The 20,577-nt window shown below is 41.7% G+C and overlaps 1 protein-coding gene across 1 annotated transcript in view; it reads left to right on the top strand.

Annotated features, from left to right (window-relative positions):
• TPR (translocated promoter region, nuclear basket protein) overlaps nucleotides 1-9,384 on the top strand; it is an 81,718-nt gene extending 72,334 nt beyond the window's left edge. Inside the window, exons 44-51 of the mRNA XM_056845627.1 lie at nucleotides 380-448; nucleotides 959-1,053; nucleotides 1,724-1,830; nucleotides 2,634-2,729; nucleotides 3,744-3,900; nucleotides 7,276-7,394; nucleotides 8,289-8,387; nucleotides 9,163-9,384. Of these exons, the coding sequence (XP_056701605.1) occupies nucleotides 380-448; nucleotides 959-1,053; nucleotides 1,724-1,830; nucleotides 2,634-2,729; nucleotides 3,744-3,900; nucleotides 7,276-7,394; nucleotides 8,289-8,387; nucleotides 9,163-9,218 (798 nt within the window). The 3' untranslated portion in view covers nucleotides 9,219-9,384. The remainder of the gene's footprint in view (nucleotides 1-379; nucleotides 449-958; nucleotides 1,054-1,723; nucleotides 1,831-2,633; nucleotides 2,730-3,743; nucleotides 3,901-7,275; nucleotides 7,395-8,288; nucleotides 8,388-9,162) is intronic.
• Nucleotides 9,385-20,577: the final 11,193 nt, after the last annotated feature.

The raw sequence follows: 20,577 nt of genomic DNA, 5'->3' as shown, positions 1-20,577 counted from the left end.
ATCTAATGCAGCTGGAGGAAGCATCTTTGTCCCATCTCCCCACGGGACAACAATGCTTCCTTTAAACTGGCAAGTGCCTCACCAGCATGCATGTGTGTGCACAGCAGAACACAATTGCATTCACTTGCTCTGTGACTCTCTCTGTGTCCCTGGTTCTCTTCTTCCTTTCCCCTCCCTCCCCATCCCAAATGCATTAGCACCTCCAAAGAAGGTACAGTTTCGGAAATCAGGAATACTCTTTTTCCTGCCTTTCCTCCGTCTGCATAGAACATGCTGCTTTTTCTGTGCAGTCATTCCTGTACGGAAGGTGGTCAGTGGGCCTGAGCGTGCTCATCTTCTGGTAGACTGTCTGAAATACTTTAAATTGTTTTCCTTGTAGAGAATACAGATGACTCGGAGGCAGTCTGTGGGACGTGGACTTCAGCTAACACCTGGCATAGGGGGCATGGTAAGAGTTATCTTTTCCCCCCTCTGATGAAGGTTGAATTAAGTACTCAAATCACTCTCAGTGACAGGCTCTTGACTGCCCCCCCCCCCCGGGGTACATGCTCTTTCTGTCTGAATTTCATGCCTTCTGGAGTAATTGGGAAGATTTTGTAGCCTAATTCCAATGGAGCTGGTATGCCCAGTGTTAACTACAAAGAACAGGAGGCAAATTGTCAATATTGTCTTCCCTTGCCACTTTTTAACTTTCCCAATGAGGAGTTCAACTGACCTTCAAAACAAATTCCACATAAGAGGGGTAATAGTATATTTTTACGGGTAATGCAGAAGTTTACAACAAATTGTTTACCTTCCCGTGGAAATGCTTGAGAATGCTAGACAGCTCCCTTGTTTGCTACAGATTTCTGTCAACATATTAAACAAGCAGAACAAAGATGCTAGTGTTCTTGGTGGTGTAAAGATTTTGCCACATTTCTGTTGCGTTTCCATTCATGATCTTTAATATTTTATTTAGCAGCAGCACTTCTTTGATGATGAAGACAGGACAGTCCCTAGCACCCCAACATTAGTCGTTCCGCATCGTACAGATGGCTTTGCAGAAGCAATTCAGTAAGTGGATTTAGAGATATGACGGTAAAGACGTACCTTAAAATGGCTTCTCAAGAGAAGCCCCTTTAGTGAAGTTAAAAGACCAGTGACTGTTAATAAGGCTACATTAGTCCACTAACCTCTTAATTCTTTGAAGTTGCTGAGGTGGTCCGTAATAAATGCCTGGAAGTTGGAATCCTGTGGGGTTCCCATTTGGATATCATATGGTGAACATGGACCTAAGCGCAGATAGTTAAATCTGCAGATCTGGACTTGTTCAGAGAGGGGTGGCTGTACCTTTAAAAGCACCCCCCAGCCACCCAGAACATTTCCCCATAGGGAACAATGGACCAAAAAAAATCCAAATCCCAATACCATGCCAGTATTTGGTATTCCAAAAGGAATACCAATATTTTCTAGGTCTCATATACCCAAATCCAAAATATACCAGTTTTTGTGTTGCACATTCCTATTACACTGTATACAAACCTAGTTCAGTCAGCACAAGGAAATTCCTGTGCAAACACATTTTGAGAATGGGGTGGGAAGTGCTGTCTAGGAGTGGAGTTACATGGGACCATTGCTACTCAGTTTGTCTTGTTTGCTCAATTCTTCTTTCCCCATTTATTGTACAGATAATCAGTGATTTAGGAAACAGAATGCAACCCGTGGTTTTTTTTCTTTTTAACAGTTCTCCTCAGGTTGCTGGAGTTCCTAGATTCAGGTTTGGACCTCCTGAAGATATGCCACAGACCAGTTCTAGCCACTCTGATCTTGGCCAACTGGCATCACAAGGAGGTACACATATCTAGATGTTTTGTCCTTCTATTTTATATTTAACTGAATTTACAAAACAAACATAATAAGGAGCCTGCTCCAACAAAATAGTTTCTCTCAGCTAGCCAGGTAACCCAGTGTCTGGCTTGCCTTAAGGGCAGGTGAGGTGATAGGGAAAGCATGACATAGTTAACCCTAGGTTGTTCTCTGCCTGTTTAAAACATGCATATAAAAGTTTGTCTAGTCCTGCAACTGCACAGTTTCATTGTGAGATGGCAAAACTTGCTATCTGGCTTAGAGTTTAAGGTCCTCAGGAATGTCAAAGCAGGTGGTGAATGCTATTCAACCATAAGCAAATCTTCTCAGTGACGGAGAAGATTTGCATTTTAACCCATCATTCTCCCATAGCCACTTTCATCTGCTGTGACTTAGATAGCACTGTTGGTTCGGTTCAGTCTCAGGATGCTATTGGTACTTAGTCTGGTACTAGTTGTATGGATGAGTTTCAGGCTGCTTCCGCAGGGACTATTTTGCTCCAAGCTTAGATTTCAAACTGGATTCACACAGGATCATCCTCAAATTGTTCATTTCCCAAGGCTTCTCCTGTTCTGCCCCATTGCTTCCCCATCTTTACTATGGTCTTTCCTAAATAATATTGCAGTCAATAAAGGTTTGCATGCCATGTGGACAGAAAGTTGTTTGTCTGTCTCACATTGTCATGTGGAAGCAGCCTCCGTTGCGGAGACATTTTTTTTTTAAGTCTAGCTTGGATATCTTCTGCCCAGCTTTCTGTCTCAGGTCATTAACTCCAAAATTGCTTGTAGGATTAGGAATGTATGAAACTCCTCTCTTCCTTGCCCATGAAGAAGAGTCAGGGGGCCGAAGTGTTCCAACAACTCCACTTCAAGTTGCAGCACCTGGTGGGTACTGGGATTGTCTACAATATTATTTTGGTTGTGCAAATATTTAAGTTCACATGGATTGTTGTATCATCTTGTGGTTGTGATAAAACATGTCGTTGAAAATGAATTTAGCACAACACGTTCTTTAAATGCCACTGTTCTTTTAGAAACATATTTATATATTCCCTTGCTTTTTCTACAAACTAGCTTTCCATGTGGTTCCCATTCAAGCAAGCTTGCCCTGTTGAGCAAGAATTACGTTATAAGCTATGTGTCAAGGAGTCCAGATTGCTACAGTTTGCCATGTAAGGTGGCAGTGGAATATGACTTGAATTGAGAGTCCTGTCTGCACTCACAGCACCCCAAAAGCAGTAAGGTGTGGGGTCTCAGAGAAAAATCTGAAACAGTGTGTACAGCCCCCATTAGAAAAGCCATGCTGGATCAGACCAAGTGCCATCAAGTCCAGCAGTCTGATCACACAGTGGCCAACCAGGTGCCTCTAGGAAGCCCACAAACAAGACGACTGCAGCAGCGCCATCCTGCCTGCGTTCCACAGAACCTAATATAATATACTTAGGATCCAGGAGGAGCCTGAGTCTGGGCTTCTGGTGAGCAAAGGCAGAGCACCAAGAATACGGAGTCTCCCATCCCTTCCCTGGTTTTCTGACTGCATCTGTTTCACAAATCTTCCACTGCATTCCTACCCCTTCCCACACACACACAACTTTATCAAACGATGCCTGACCTGTTAGACATATACTGTGACCAGACAGATCACAGTACTTCTGTGTTTTTTGTCAGTCCCAGTCAAATAACTCTGTCTGCCCTGATTTCACATGTAACTATCTTCTAATAGTTATGAAATAAAGCACACAGATCAAAACAATTTTAATTGGTGAAAAAGGGTATCAAGATGGTACTCAATGAGAACGTCTCTACAATTCTTACAAACCTGGATTTTGTTATTGTAGTGGGAATTTTGCAGTGTTGCCTGGTAGCTTATTCTGTGCTTTCGCTGCTCTTTGTTTCAAGTTTCTGTATTCACTGAAAGCACTGCCGCTGATGCTTCGGAACATGCTTCTCAGTCGGTCCCGATGGTTACGACTTCCACCGGGAACTTATCTACCACTTCGGAATCTGGAACCGGCGATGATGGTGATGAGGTTTTTGTGGAGGCGGAGTCCGAAGGGTAAGTTCAGCTTTGATGCCAAGACTTGATCCTGCAGGCAGGGAGTGGCCTGTGCATAATCTTGTTGAAATATCTCCATGCCAAAAAACTCATTACGTTTTTCCATACCACAAGTGTACCTGCTTGTAATGGTTTGGTGCCTTCTAAATAAATTGCGGAGTAATGCAGTGGTCCAGATTTCCATGATTTCCAGCGGGCTGCTTAATGTCAATTCATGTTGTTGCTTCTTTCACCATGATTTCTGACTGCCTGTGTAACACTCTGTGCAGTGCCAGTATCATAAGCAAAACTCCATACAGAGAATTCTGTCGTAGTCCAATGAAGACCACACAAAATGAGAATCTACCCTGGGTCTCATTACATTGTCAGCTATATCATCAGTGTGTATCACTACCCAAGCGAAGGCTAAATCACGAACTATGTGACAGTAACCCTGGATTTGTCACAAGAACAGAGGGCCACTTACTTTGATCCTGGGTTAGGTTTGTATTTGATAACTGTATCCTGGGTATGTAACGAATGTAGCTTTTAATATACTTTTTTCAAGGCTCTTTGGTTTGGTTCGGAGGGTGAGGACATGCTCCTTTTTGGTTTTGCTTCATTGTAATAAGGCACAGGAATTTTCTTTGGTGGTACTTCACCCAACCTCTTACCATGCAAAATGCTATCTTGGCAGTTAGAGGTAATAGTGACAGCAGCACCAAAACAGAGTGCCAATTGTCCCATTGTGTTCTTCATAAACGCAGCCTTCCCTGTTGCCCTCAGTGTTAGTAGATGAACTCGGTTCATGGCATACACATGGGTGTGCAGAATAGTCCCCCATTTGGAAGTGAGCAGGGCAGCCTCTGCTCGCTTCAAAGCCCTCTGTGAATGCTAGGAATGCTGTGGTCATGTTTGTTTCATTGGAAAGCAAGGCTACGGTGTCATGGCTAAAAGGTGGATCTATAAAACCAGAAAGTGAAAAGGCCGCGCTCACCCATATACTACCCGGCCCTGAAATAAGCCACTTTCTCTCAACCTCTTCCCATCTATAGAATAGGCACTGCTGTCAAAGCCTGCCATGCAGGTTGATCGTTGGAAGGACTACTGAGGTTATTCTGTGAGGCACGTAGAACATGCCAAAAGTATTGTACAAATATGTATTGCTGCTGTTAGCTTGTATCACCTGATCTCTCTCCTCCCAAAAAAGACAACAAAGGTATCGTAAGAGCTGAAAGGCTTTCAGGCTGGAAATCCTTAAACAGAGCTGCCCTGCTTAGGGAGAGTGAATTGCTCCCATCTGCCCTTAGAGATGACTTCATGGCTGCAGGACATGATTCACAAATTAATCCACTAGCAGTGGAAATATGCATTCAGCCCAGTCTAGTTTAGATTCCGTTATCCTCTGGCCCTGGCAGGGATATGAAAGTTTACAGATTGCCCAGATTGCGAAGGTTCATATAAATTGTTCATATAAAATGGGGAGGGGGCGTGGCTCAGTGGTAGAGCATCTGCTTGGCATGCAAAAGGTCCCAGGTTCAATCCCTGGCATCTCCAGTTAAAGGGACTAGGCAGGTAGGTGATATGAAAGACCCCTGCCTGAGACCCTGGAGAGCCACTGCCGGTCTGAGTAGACAATACTGACTTTGATGGACCGAGGGCTTTGTGTTCAAATTACTTGCCGGCAATAGTAAATGGAATGTTGTTCCTGTGGTCAACATTGGCCATGGCTGATAGCTGGCAGCACAACGCTTCAGTTTTCATTGATAATGAAATTGGGCTTCTGCAGTTAAACTTGATTCAGATGAGCTCAGTAATTTCAGCCCCAAACTTCCATGCCCTGACAGAATGGCTGGGTTTTGCTAGAGCTTTTTAAAAAATGTCATTTCTTCAGAAATTACCATTGTTCTTTTACTGTTCTGTTCAATTGCAGTCATTTGGGACACCTGTACAGATACCACTGAGCCCATTCAAATCACCAGAATAAAATCCAGCTGCAGGAAATCAGTGGGAGTTTGGTTGTTCATACAGATCAGGAGAGTGGACATTAATCCTCTCCTAAATTCAGAATTCGGCAGTCCCTATTTCCCAGTGTCATATCACATGCTCTTGAAATATACCAGGTCTTCTGCAGTTTAAGGTTAAATATAGTTGAAATTCTGTATCGTTCCTTATTGCTCTGAGGGGGAGGGCATCTTGAGAGTTGGGTGATTCCCTTCCTGTGCTCAGGCGAAGGGAATCACCTGACTGTCAAGATGCCCTCCTTACCTCAGAGCAGAAGGAACCCTCACAGTAAGTAATCAAGGTTCCATTCTCCCCACACTGAAATCTAAAATGACGTTTTTCCCCCATTACTGTGACCAAAAAATTGAATCCAGGATAAAGCTGTGTCTTGATAGGGTTCAGTCCATAGCCTCCTCCTATTTAGATGAAAAAATATATTCTAAAATTCCTGTAGATCTATGCCCTTGTACATGTACTAAAGAGAAGTTGAAGACATCCTACACTATATCTTATGCTCTTGCCTATTTAATATTCCCAGAGACAAATTTATGAAAGATACTCAGGACTGAATGATATGACCAAGGTTTGGCTTCTGCTCTGTGATTGGAATGAACATTACCCATAGAGTATCTTCATTTGCTTTGCAGCTTATAAACCTCATAACATTTTTTTTATACCCATGGCTGTTCAGTACTATAGAGACAACTTAGTGTAACTGATTGTTGTGGAATAGTTGTAAATCTAACAAGGTTAACTTGAGTAAGGTTAATGTTTTCTTTGGAATATCAGGCCTTCTGTGTTTTGTCTAGTCCTGCCTATACATGGATTGGTTTAAAAAAGCCTCAGCCTTGATTCTTACATGGCTGGAGTTACCAAGGGCAGACAGCAGCCCCTGCTCCTGTTGTGTTCTCAAGGGCAGCCCTTTACTTTTTTTCCATGTAAGTGAATCAGTTGTCACCATTCATTCTTATGGGGGAAAGTAAAGTATTACACTTGGGAACACTAAGGTAAGGAAAGCAAAATTACCTGGCCCTCTTTGGCAGGTATCCAATATTGTTCTTCCAATATACATTCTTAATGGTGAACATTTTACTAGTGCTGAAATATAGAATTTGTATCTCTGTTTTCTCTTTGTTCTTACTAGACTTGGTGATCACAAAGGTTTAATCTTTTTGAAGGGTTTTGGTTTTTTTTAAGTTGCGGCCACTGGCATTTATGAAAACGGGCTGGATAAGAATTTAAATGCTGTTACTTTTGTGTTAGAACTTCCAGATATGGGGGAAATTGGGCAGCAGGAGGCTATGTTTCAGCTATAAATAAACCAGTAAAGGACTTTGTCCTATCATTCATTTGTGGAAGTCTCATAATTACACACTTATCATTCTCCTCCAGAATTACTTCAGAGGTTGGCCTAGAGATTGATAGCCAGCAAGAAGAAGAATCATCTCAAACACCTGATGAATCAGACCTTCCTTCTACCAGTCAAGATCCTCCTTCAAGTTCATCTGCAGGTACAGCACAGTCCTATCAGTCAGGGTTAACTGAGTAATTGCTTATTCTCAGGTGGGTAACCATGCTTGTCTGCAGTAGCAGACCAAATTAAGACCGACCAGATCTTTCCAGAGTAATAAGCTTTCTCAGTGAAGGAATGAAATTTGGAGTATTTACTTGTTTGTTCTCCATTTAGAAGATCTGCATGTTTCCCCCAAGAATTCTTTTGTTACGTTGCTGTGTATTTGTGGAGATTAGTGCAGATGTTCACTATAGGGAGTCGGGATGCTGTCTTGATCTCAGTGATAAAAATTAGGGAAGCCCAGATATATTATTCTTATGTGCAAGATCTAAACACTGGATATTGAAGGCATCCCTCCTAAAACTTCAGCAGATGGAAGGATTTCTATCTACAGAAGCACGGCCTCCATATCCTTCCACCACCACTACAGCCTAAAATGCCCCCTGAAATACTGGTCTCCAGGTGTAGTTTGGGGAAGATTCGAAGGTCTGATGCAAGTGGGGGAAATCAGGGAAATAGTAAGATTGGATCCAACCCATTATGGGCCTCCAAGCCTCAGGAAAAGCTTATTACTAGATTCTCTTGTTTTTCCGTACAGTTGAGTAGATTTCTCATATCAGGAGCCTTCATGTCTCTCCATATTATATTTATCATGCACTTAAGTATTAACGTTCATGTAGGTGGATAGCATGCCGAAAGATGAAAGCCCAAAACTCTTTTTTTCCCCAGTTTGAGGTTTTATTTGTATTTTCTACTCCCTCACAAATGCGAATGAGGATAAAAATCAAGAGCTGCTGAATACTGAAATTCAGCTTTGACTGTAGTTAATTGGCATCTCGAGTGAAACTGCAGTCACAGCCGTACTCTTTTTGTCCCGTGACCTCTCTTCCAGACACCAGTAGTAATCATCCCAAGCCTTTTCGGCGGGTCAGGCTTCAGCCCCCAACATTGAGAACTGGAATTCGTGGTCGTCAGTTTAACAGACAGAGGGGTAGGTACCCTTTGGAGCTAACATGGTTTCGATAAATTTTGCATGATCTCTAAATATGTTTTCCCTGCTTGCTCTTAAAACAAATGTATTGAGTAGTACTGTAGCCACAAACAAGATGCGTGGAGCTGGATAATGTTGAATTCCTTGCCCAAAACACTTGGCTCTCAGAGAAAATTAAAAAATAAATAAAGATGGTATGGGTTTTATCAAGGAGAAAAATGAATTACAGTAGATAGTAAATAAATATAAGTAACTCCAAATATAAGTAACTCATCAGCAGAACACAAGAACTTAACAAGGCACAGTTATATAAAAGTTCATGCCTTTTTTAAACGTTTGCCTTCCCTCAATCTGAAGATCTTGTAAGTGTTACTGACATGTAGAATTGCCTAAAAAAGGGTGGGCTGTTCAAACAAATTAAAAATTTCATCCAAATAATTGTATTTTTTGAGTCAGTATGCCAGATCTGCAACCCCCCCCAAAAAAAAAAAAACCAGTACTTTTTCTATCACCGTTCAATCTAGTTGTCAAAATCACAACTGGGATAAACCAGAGGTATTTTGAGTGCAGGATGCTATTTTTTAATTGGTTGAAATAGATGTGATAAAAAGGAAGCAATATGTACTCACAACAAAACATACAGTGTCTGATATATAAGATAGTTATTATTCTAAAAAGTGTGTGGAAGGGGATCTCCAAAGTGACCTTTAAATTAATGACGGATTAATAGCAATACTGGAACAAAAAGTAATATATTAATACTCTTTTCTTGCAGGAGTAACTCATGCAATGGGAGGAAGAGGAGGTCTAAACAGAGGCAATATTAACTGAGTTCTGTAAAAACAAAAGCTTGGGGAAAGTGTATACTGTTCAGTCGGCTTCTATTCTGTATTAGTGTAGTAGCCACCAAACATAAAGGCAGTTTTTAAACTTGGATTGATGTATGAACATTTCATTGTCTTTTATTAATAAAAAACTATGGAAATTGTCCAAAGTAGTAGCACTTCATTTAGCCTTTGCATTTCCAAATCACTTTGAAGGACACTTGTACCATGCCTTGGACACAGTTTGGCCAGTCAGCAGTGTGACTGGTCTTGCTATTCTGCTGGCCACATCCACATTGTAGTATTGATCTGGGAAAGGAAAAAAATAGAAGTATTCTTAAGGCTAAAAAACAAACAGGAAACTGTGTAATTTGATCTTCCTAAAGATATGAAGGCTTGGGCGGGCGGGGGGGGGGGACAATGGGACAGTCCTTGGAGGACTGAATTTTTCGATTAGAAAAGCTTAAAAGTATGGCACAGAAAACCATTCCCCCAGTTTTCTCTGGGTTCTCCCTCCAGGGCTTAACATCTCTAATCTCTTAGTGTTGTTAAAAGGCTGAAAGCTTCCAAAGTTCCAAAACCAACGTTCTGTTCCTCTCTCCCTCTCCCCATCATATTGTTAGCGTTGAAGAATAAAAAAGAAAAATATGGGATTTCCATTCCCTCCCCTTCCAGGGCTGCTGATAACAGGAGAGCGGTGGTTAATTGGTGAAATTGTGGGGAGTGGAAGTTAACCCATTCTCCCAACACAATGCTGCTCCAATCCCACACAGTCTTAGCTCTGTGACCCATCTGAGTTGCAGAGCATTAGTCTAGATGATTTGCCAGTTTTAGAGGTTGATGCTGAGATGCCTTAGCGACGTACCTTTAGAAAAAGCATAGTAATCATAGCCGTCTGATTTCTGCTCATTAGGCACTGAGATAACAGAATTAACTTCTTTTGGAAATCCTCTCCAGTATGATGTGATTTTGACTTCCGGCTTTAGCACTCCTGCAAACGCAAAAGTAATTTCTCTTGAAATTAAGAAAGTGGTGACATAAGCATTCCTGAAAAGTCATCTTATTGGCACATAAACCCTATGAAAGCAAAGGTTTGAATAGGTCAATTTTATGTCAATCTTAAATGTTAAGACTGACAATCGATAAGACAATTGTTTTGAAACAAGTAAGCTTCAGTGATGCACACGCGGCTGAATCCTATTAAATTAAGTTGGATTTAATCTACCTGTACAGGATTGTATTTAACATAAATGGTGAACGTGCCTGTCGGTTGATGGCTGATCTGAACAACGGGGTACTGTTTAATTCTGACAGTGCGGAAAATCTGGTGAGGTCTGACTGCACGCTCGAAGCGTCGCCGCCGCCTCCTGATCATAGTTTTTGGTTTATAAGCTGGGTATTTCACAGTCACAATTTTCTTCTTGCACTTCTTGGGGCTTTCTTGCTTGTAGGTATATTGTTGAACATTGCCCCCTGTCACAGAAAAACCGTATTTGTCAAAAAAAGCAGCTTCACTTTAATTCACAGCATAAGAGATTACTGCTATTATCACTCTAATAAAACTGTAGTCCACTCCACATTTCTCGCATCATAGCAGTTAGTCCCCATTCTCATTTTTTAAAAAATCTTATAGGACTTTAAAAGAAAGGAATATCAAGATGTAATTGCAGCATTTAGTCAAATTAATCCATTTTAAAAGCGGCCCTGGTAACTTAAAGCCAGCAATTTTTCCCCCCAGTTCAGTTGTTTAAATATAAGCATTCACAAAAGCCACATTAAGGTAAGGCATAACATGTTGCATGCATCTTCTAAAAGCAATGGCCTTTTATTATTTTTATTATAATTTATTGCAGTCCTTAAAACAACAATAGTTCAATACAACAACAAAAATAGCTGCATGAACATTTGAGCTAGTCAAATGGGTTTAAAACTCTGCATCAGCTTTAATATCGTTTCCCCGCGTCTTACATATCCCTAGACAGAATTTGGCTACTTCTGGATACCCAGGGGTTTCTATCAGACAACAGATATTCCAGTTTAGCCGCATCAGATTCATCAAGAAGCCCAGCTAACGCTGGCTGGAGATATTTTAATCTGACCCCCTTGTAATATGGACATCTCAGAAAAAAGCAATGGCTTGTATCCAAGAGCAAAGCTTTGCTGGTGAAATGGGTCCTACCCATCTTGGGTAGCTCTTCACGCCACTAAAACAACTGCTCTGAGGTGGTGGTGGGCTTTGGGGAACACTCGACTACAGCTTGACAAATAATGGAACCCCCACTTACCCCTTGCGCTAGCAGAATGTTTTCTGCTTGTAGAAGCATCCACTTGCATCCACCCTGAGGCTTTTTTCTTCCTTCAAAGCTCTTTTAATTATCACACAGATTTAATTGTTTACACTTTTTAATACAACATAATACCAGCAAATAATCCAGTATCTCCCCACAACACATATCAAAGAAATTCAGTTGCATCACTAGATTCTCACATTCATTAGACAAGCCTGAAATATTCAAGTCTGTCATCAGCTGTTGGATTGTACCCAGTGTTAATAGTTTGACAGGTATGCAAAATATGAAGCCCACCTTTTTTGAAGAAATATACAGATTCTGGCCTGCTATGGTGTTTAGCCACAGAGAGAGCTGCTACTATTTTCCCATTTAATCCTCCAAATCCTTTTAACATGGCCTTGGGATAGCCAGGATCCATTTTGTCATTGGTGAAGCGCCAATACTGGGAATCCTGAGAATTAAAATAGAAGTTATACCAAGGGGGAAAAAAGTCTTACAATTAGCTATAAAATAGCAGGTCTTCAGCAGGTGTGCAAAAACAACTCCAGGATGATTTCAATGACATGCTTAATTTCCTGGGGGAATTCATGTCCAAGGAATTATGTTGAAAAGATCTGTACAGATGCAGTCATATCTTACAACATTTAAGTGTATTCCAGGACAAACCCTTTCACGTGGATACTGCATTTCCTACTTGCCTTTCCAACATAAGGCTAACATCACAATTTTAAAATTTATATACATCACTTTGAAATAATAAGCTGCAATAAAGCAAGTGTTAATTAAAACCAGAACTAATTAAATGAGAATCCAAGTCTGGAAAAGCTTGCAGAAATGGGGAACAGTTCACTTTCCAGCACAGAGGCCATGAACCTTTTATAATTAGAGACCAACTACATCAAAATTCAGAACAAGAGATCATTACTGATAATTGACGTGATAATTAGAGACCAACTACATCAAAATTCAGAACAAGAGATCATTACTGATAATTGACGTGATGACTCATAGTTCAAAATATCCATTGTCTAAACGCTGGTAGCTGCAAGACCTGCTGAGTACCCAGGGTAGGGTGGGATGAAAAAATATATAAATAATGAAAATATAATTTAATAGACACGCTAGGTCAAGATTAAAATTATTTAAAAACATTAAAACAGCACAATGGCATTTTCTAAGGTTGATATCTATAACCACATGCTAGATGCGTTTCGGCCTGTATGGCCTTCCTCAGTGGTCTATTTGAAACCCATGTAAAACATGCACACATTCACAGATATATATACATATACAGACAATATAAAACAGACCAGGTATGTAATAGGTTGTATAATATATTACCAATTACACAAACATCTGATAAGATTTCCCCAAGTTGTTATGCTGGGCTGTATATGTCTCCCATATATGATGTGTGCAAGTTTCAACCTGGTAAAACAATGCAATATCATTTCCCTTTATGTAAAGCATCTCTAAGAAGCCCTCTAATACCATACAAATACCATAAAAAACTTTGCCCGCCATTCCTTTCACCTTCTGATCATTCTAGCATCCAACCTACCCCTCCATAGTATCTTGATGCACAGATTTTCTTTTTTTTAAGAACTATTGGGTTCCATACTGGTTACTGAGCCTAGTCTAGAAGAAGAGTTGGCTTTTATATGTCGTCTTTCTCTACCACTTAAGGAAGAATCAAACCGGCTTACAATCACTTCCCCTTCCCCTGAGAAAGCTCTACGAGAGCTGTGACTAGCCCAAAGTCACCCAGCTGGCTTCATGTGTAGGAGTGGGGAAACCAACCCAGTTCACCAGATTAGAGCTCACCACTCGTGGAGGAGTGAGGAATCAAACCTGGTCCTTCAAACCACTGCTTTTAATCACTACACCACGCTGGCTCCCTAGCAAAAACAGGCAGTAAACAAGGCTGGTGATTTGTGTGTGCAAACTGTTTCCCCAGTCTAGGCTAAGAAGGCCCTGCTTCATGCCTGGATAGACTACCTCCCTAAACTGATGGTGCACGAGAGTCTCTTCCCTGGATCTAAAGAATATGGAGAGAAATGTGTTAATGCCTTGGAGAAAAGGGGGTTGAAATTGACCCTTAACAATATATTTAAGAGTAAACTACATGTTACTGCATGTGATGAAGTTCTAATAGTTGCTTGTCCATTGCAAAATGCCCTTGGGAGCAGATGGGGAAGAAATCCTTTCACAGCCAGCCGCGTATTCCCTGAAACTCTCCTGCCCAGCTGTTCCTCCTGCTGCTGTATTCCAGAGCTGTTTTTATGGAATTTACCTTTTTCTGCAGCGAAGCATCTCCCTACTATCATTAACACTAAACTGTTTACAGCAAATTAAAGTTGGACATTCTGCAAGCAAAATGAAGCATGCAGAAGTGTGGCAGTGTGTAAACACTGACTTCATTAAGGCTAACAAGTTTGATTGAGTTATTATTATTAGTCATTTGTTTTCATATGTAATAGCTTGACAGGATACACCCACATGGAGCTTCTCCACTGAGTGATGTAGAGTGGGAGCCAGTATGAGACTAACAGGGTACTTCCGGGTGGCAGATAACTGCAGAGGGTGCCTGTGAGGCCAAGAAACTTGTCAAGAAGAAAAGTCCTTCTAATAACTATGGGCAAGAGAATCTCCTAGATTCTCTTGCTTTACAGAGTACTGAGAAGCTACTAGGAGGTTCTGATAGTTTTTAAGCTTAATTAACCATAAGGGATAGGGTTTTTTTTAACCATGCTGGGCTTAGTGAATTTGATGGGGCCAACTCTCTCAAGTTGCTTTTTAATATCTTAGTTATTATTAAAAGCAACCTTGGAAGTTGCAATTGTAAGTGGAGAAATAAACATGGGGGAAAGGGTTATTCCTTCCTATTTGTCTGTTCACAATGATTTGATTTTATTTTACTTCATTTATTCCCAGCCTTTCTCCCAAACGGGGACCAAAACTGACTTACATTGCTCTCCTCTGTTTTTATTCCTCAATAACCATGTGAGGTAGGTTAGGTTGAGTGTTGTGTGTCTGGTCGGCCCAAGCCCAGCCAGCAAGCTTACATGACAGAGTGGGGATTCGAACCTGAGTCTCCTGGATTCCAGTTGGACACTCTTAACCACTATACCAGGGGTCCCCGACATGGTGCCCACGGACACCTTTTCTGGCACCCGCCAAGTGTTTTTAGGAGGTGGGTGGGGCCAGGTAGGGCTTTTGCCCAGCCAGGCTTCTGATTGACTATTGGAGATTTGATTGGCTGTGCAGTTTTTTTAAAATGTTGCTGTGGTAGCAGCTGCCACCACAGCACAAGGATCTACACTGTGTTACTGAAGTTAAGCAGTGGCAATCATTTTGTGGCTGGCTCCGCCTCCTGCAGAAGCCATTTTGTTGCTGTGCCCATCATGCCATGTCAGAATTCCAAATGTGCCCGTAGGCTCAAAAAACGTCGGGGACTGCTGCACTATATTATGTTGGCTTTCAATATTTTTATTCCACCCTTCCTCAAAGGAGCTCAGGCAGCATACATGGTTCCCATTTCTTTTTCCAGATGCTTTTCCACCCATAGGAAGCAAAATTGCATGAGGCAAAAGGGATAAGCAGCTCCCTTCTTCTTCCCCATCCCTTACCAATTTCTAATTGCAGCCTCTTAGGGAGAAAACGCACGGTCGCTGTATCCTCCTTTAATCCCTGTTTCAGCCAGGATTCAGCCAGGATCGAACACATGCGTTTCACCTAATGTGCATTCGATTCTGGCTAAAACAGGGATTAAAGGACGATAAAGCGACCATGCGTTTTCACCCTTAGTCTTTTCATTTTATTTTTTTAAACCCATTCTGAGACTGATCTAGGCATCTCTCATATAACATTTAGCTTGGTTCTCAATTTCCCTGCTTAACATATATTTTTTTAAAAGTTCAGTAATAGTCTATGCTAGCATTTACATTTTTCTCAATCATCCTTCTTACATGGACCATCCAATGGTAGCTTAGCTGATGCAACCATTTGTGGTTGGGTGGAAGGAATTAGCTTTTTTTTTCTTTATAGAGCTGGATATTTTCTATAAAACATGTATGATTTGGCAGTCCAACTCTGACCCACCCAAGCTGCCAGACTTAGTTTAGTTATGATGAGATCTCCAGGATTTTTTCCCCCAATCTTGGCAGTATGAATTGGGAACATTTGCTAATAATAGGGACAAGTAGAATGTAGTGAGGAGAGTGTTACAGAAACCATGGACTGCCAAAAAAAAAAAACATAAATCAGTGGGTTATAGATCAAATCAAGCCTGAACTGACCCTAGAAGCTAAAATGACTAAACTGAGGCTATCACACTTTGAACACATTATGAGAAGACAAGAGTCACTGGAAAAGACAATCATGCTAGGAAAAGTTGAAGGCAGCAGGAAACGAGGAAGACCCAACAAGAGATGGATTGACTCAATAAAGGAAGCCACAGCTCTCAATTTGCAAGATCTGAGCAATGCTGTTAGGACATTTTGGAGGATATTGATTGATTCATACGGTCGCCATGAGTTGGAAGCGACTTTACGGCACTTAACACACACACAGAATGTAGAAGCAGAAGACATGGTGTAAAGTGTACATTTCAGAACACAGTTAATTTAAGACTTTTATACATCACTCATTTAAAACTATGTAAATTAATCCAGATTTGGTTTAATATAAATGATGTGTAAACCATGTATTATTGACCTGGTTGGAGCTCCCCAATCCAAGCCATTACTCGGAGTGGCATGATCTTTAAGAGCACCCAGAGAGAGACACGCCATCCACAGGGCACGTCCAACATCACCTGGACCATTACAAAGGATCCTGGATTGTGCCTCCATAGAGTATGAGCTGCTGCAAAATGCCTGCGGCTTCTCCAGTTTCCAAGGCTATCCTCTTGGTTATAAGGTATATGGGTTGTTGACATTTCAGAGGTCATTTCTGCTTTTACTACTATTTTACAGGTCCTACTGAGGAACAGGAAATATAAGGTGTGGTACACAGTGTTCTGGTGTTCCTTGGAAGCTTCAGGCTGTTTCCACATTATTATTTTTTTAAAGAGGGGGAAAAGATGTTTCTACCAGGTTCCTAAGATGTGTGGTCTCTCTCCTTCAGAAATAACATCTGTGCACCAAAAGTAGTTTGTCACCCTTACCAGACCAACAGTTTATTAGCAAAGCTCTGGCAAATTTCACACTTGCAGCTAAATAAGTCATAATGTTTAGCTATTTGATTGGTTTAAAAAGCTCCCCATTAATTAAAGTGTTTTAATGTATTAAATAAACTAATCAGGAATATTCCTCCATGTGAGAAGGGAGAATATCTCTTTCGAAATGCTCGCCATGATACATCCATGCATGATCTAAAAAGAAAATATGCTTTTTTCATTAAAATAATGTTAATCTGTATGCAAATTAGTTAATCAATTAAAGCTCATATAATTCACCAACTAAGATTTCTTTAATCAAGTGAGAACCCTAATTGTACTCAACATTCTTTTGTTGTGCAGTTAAGCATACTTTATTTAAATTGTCTGGTTGTACTCCAGGGGTTTCAAAAACTGCATAGCCATGAGCAAAAACGGAAGCAATTTTGAATCTGGAAAAATCAGCCCTGTCACTAAAATACTCCCTCATGACAAATTCACAATAAAGTTCCTGTATGCAAGACATTTGTTTCATTACCTATTTCATTTTTAGCTTTGAACATAGAGAAAAATATGAAGGCTTTTGTCTGAAATAACACCAACAAAAGGGAGTGTGGATTTCCCCTGCATTCCTCTATTGTCAACTTATATTTACAAAAGCAAATTGGAGGAATGGATTGGTAAAAATCCTAAGAAACTATGAGCATTTCTTCAAAAATATCAGGAATAGGAAACCAGCTAGGAAGGCGCTTGAACCATCTGATGACCAAGGAATTAAAGGATTGCTTAAGGAAGATGAGGAGACAGCAGAGGAACAATGAATTCTTAGCATCTTTCTTCACTGCGGAAAATGAGGGGCACATACCCACACTGGAGCCACTGTTTTGGGGAAGGGTGTCTGAAGAACAGAATCAAATTGAGATGGTGAGATATGTTCTACAACTGCAAGGCAAACTGAAAACTAACACATCTGCAGTTCCCAATGGCATACACCCAAGGGTTCTCCAAAAAAACAAATGTGAAATTGTTGATCTATCTACAAGTGTATGTAACATATTACTTAAAACTTACATAAAACTTGTCACTAAAAACTTGTCACTCTGAGCTGAATGACTGGAAAGTAACCAATGTCTCCCCAATTTTCAAAAAGGGACCCAGAGGGGATCCAAGGCATTACAGACCAGTTAGCCAAACATCTGTTCCAGGAAAATTAGCAGAAATTGCTATTCAAGAAAAAATTATTAAGCACATCAAGGAACAAAGCCTGCTGAGGGAAAATCAGCACAACTTCTGCAAAGGATGTCTGGCCTCACCAACTTTTCGAAGTTGTTTGATCAGGTTTGATCAAGCATGTGGACAAGCGTGATCCAGTAGACATTATATACTTGGACTTCTGGAAAGCTTTCGACAAGGTACTTCACCAAGGATTCCTAAGTAACCTTAGCAATCGTGGGATAAAAGGACTGGTCCTCTCATGGATTAAGCATTGGTTAAAGAGGAAGCAGAGAATAAGGTTACATGGACAGTTCTTGGGTCTGGGGCTATTTAACTTGTTCATAAATGAGTTTGAATCGGGGTGAGCAATGTAATAGCCAAGTTTGCAGTTGATATCAAATTATTCAGGAGGGTGAAAACCAAGGCAGATTATGAAGAGCTTGCAGGAAGATCTCTTTAAATTTGGTGAGCGGGCAACATGGCAAATACAGTTTCCGTGTTGGTGAGTGTAAAGTGGTGCCGATTGGAACAAAAAAAAATCCTAACTTTAAATCTACACTAATGGGGCTCAAAGTGGCTGAGACGGAGATTGAAGAAATCTTGGGGTTGTAGTGGATTATTTATTTATTTATTGCTGTCAAGTAGCAACCCACTTATGGTGACCCCCGGCAAGAGACGTTCATTTGCCATTGCATTGGTGGTCTCTATGTAGTGACCCTAGCATTCTTTGGTGGTCTCCCATCAAATACTAACCAGGCCAACCCCCCTTATCTTCCACAATCTGACAAAATCAGGTTAGCCTGGGATACCCAGATTAGGGCTTGAAATCTTGAGAAAAATGTTGACCCAGCACACAGCAGCAGTGGAAAAGGGTAAATTCAATGCTGAGGATGATTAGAATGATTGAGAATAAAATGGCCAATAATGTAATGCAGGGGTGGGGAACCTCCAGCCTGCGGGCCGTTTCCAGCCCGCGGGATCATTTTATCCAGCCCGCAGCCCACCTGCCGAGGGTCCCCGCCCAGCCCTCCCCGTGCTCCTTTCTCCCCCAGCCCGCGTGCTTGCATTTGTGTGTGTTTGTTTTAGATCCCCATGTGGTGGGGGGGTGCTTCCCCCTATCTCGCGGGTGAGTGCGTGTGCATGATCCCGTGTGGCCCAGAGAGAGTGTGTGCGTGTGAGAGAGAGATCCCCATGTGGCGGGGGGGTGCTTCCCCCGATCGCGCAGGTGAGTGCATGTGCGTGATCCTGGGCTGCTGCGGGGCCCAGAGAGAAAGAGAGAGTGAAATCCCCATGTGGGGGGGGTGTCTGGGTGGTAGCGAAGCCTCCCTCCCTCTCTTTCCTTTCTTTCCTTCTTTCCTTCCATCTTTCCTTTCTTTCCTTCCCTCCCTCCTCTGCATAGCCTCTGCTAGGGTTGCCAACGTCCAAGTGGTGGCTGGAGACCTGGCAACCTTAGCTTCTCCCCCCCCCCGGGCTGGGAGATCTACGCCTGGTATGGCCCCCGAATTATGTTATAAATGTGCAAATGGCCCTCGGCAAGAAAGATTCCCCACCCCTGATGTAATACCTTTGTAATGCAGGTTTGGAGGGAAAGGTTGAGCCTGCACAACCTGTTTGATTGGGTTAACAAATCTGCCCAGTGGTTCTTGTAGGTTATCCGGGCTGTGTAACCGTGGTCTTGGAATTTTCTTTCCTGACATTTGTGTCAGTCCATGTTCAGCCACTGCTGATTTCTCAGGTTGGCCAACTGGAAATCAGCAGTGGCTGAACATGGACTGACACAAACAGGACACAGGGTCTTATTCCAAGACACTGAAAGACTGGACAGTTCTACCAACTATTTTGTCAGATTGCACAGAGAAGCCATTGAAATTCATAAACATCAGCACAACTTTAACAGAAGAGAGTTTAAGAATGAATAAGGCTTGGCTTCCTGCCCTGAAAAACCTCCAGACTAACAAAGGCTACAGTCAACAATAGCCATGCAGATTAGCTTTGGATTTCACACATTAACAGATCACTTCAGGATACAATGGCTCCATATTAACATACCACACCCTCATTAGTACATTATCTTGATACTTACAGGACAATAATTAGCACAATACTTCTGCAGGACAGTACTCAGCTCAAACCCAACCCCTCTCTGACTCTTCCTACACACTTGACACTGAGAGACACTGTCCTTCAGTGTTACTCCTCTGAAGATGCCTGCCACAGCTGCGGGCGAAACGTCAGGAAAGAAAATTCCAAGACCACGGTTACACAGCCCGGATAACCTACGAGAACCAATGAACTCTGACAGTGAAAGCCTTCGACAATAAATCTGCCCAGGTTGCAGAAGAATCAGTAAAAATAGTCAGCCTGGAATTGGAGTGGGTGTTAAAGGCTAGAGGACAATACTGAGTCCAGTCTTGAAGCTTTCAAACTTTTGTACCCATTCCAAGGAGAGGAATGTAGAGACGTTCTGCCCTTTGTACATCTTCCAGTTCTTTTGCCTAGTGTGGAGGAGTTGGGAATCAAACCTGGTTCTCCAGATCAGAGTCCACCACTCCAAACCACCATTTTTAACCACTATACCTCACTGGCTCTCTTTAAAGTCCCAGACTTGAAGGGTTGGGAAAGAAAGAGGGCTTTTGGCTGAGGAATTTGGGTGCCTTCTTTTCCGGCAATAGTCCAGATTTTTATGTTGTAGTCAGCATCCG

The sequence above is a fragment of the Euleptes europaea genome, chromosome 2 (assembly GCF_029931775.1).
Source record: "Euleptes europaea isolate rEulEur1 chromosome 2, rEulEur1.hap1, whole genome shotgun sequence".
NCBI lineage: Eukaryota > Metazoa > Chordata > Lepidosauria > Squamata > Sphaerodactylidae > Euleptes > Euleptes europaea.
Note: the sequence above shows the minus strand (reverse complement) of the source record. Positions and strands in the feature narration are given on the sequence as shown.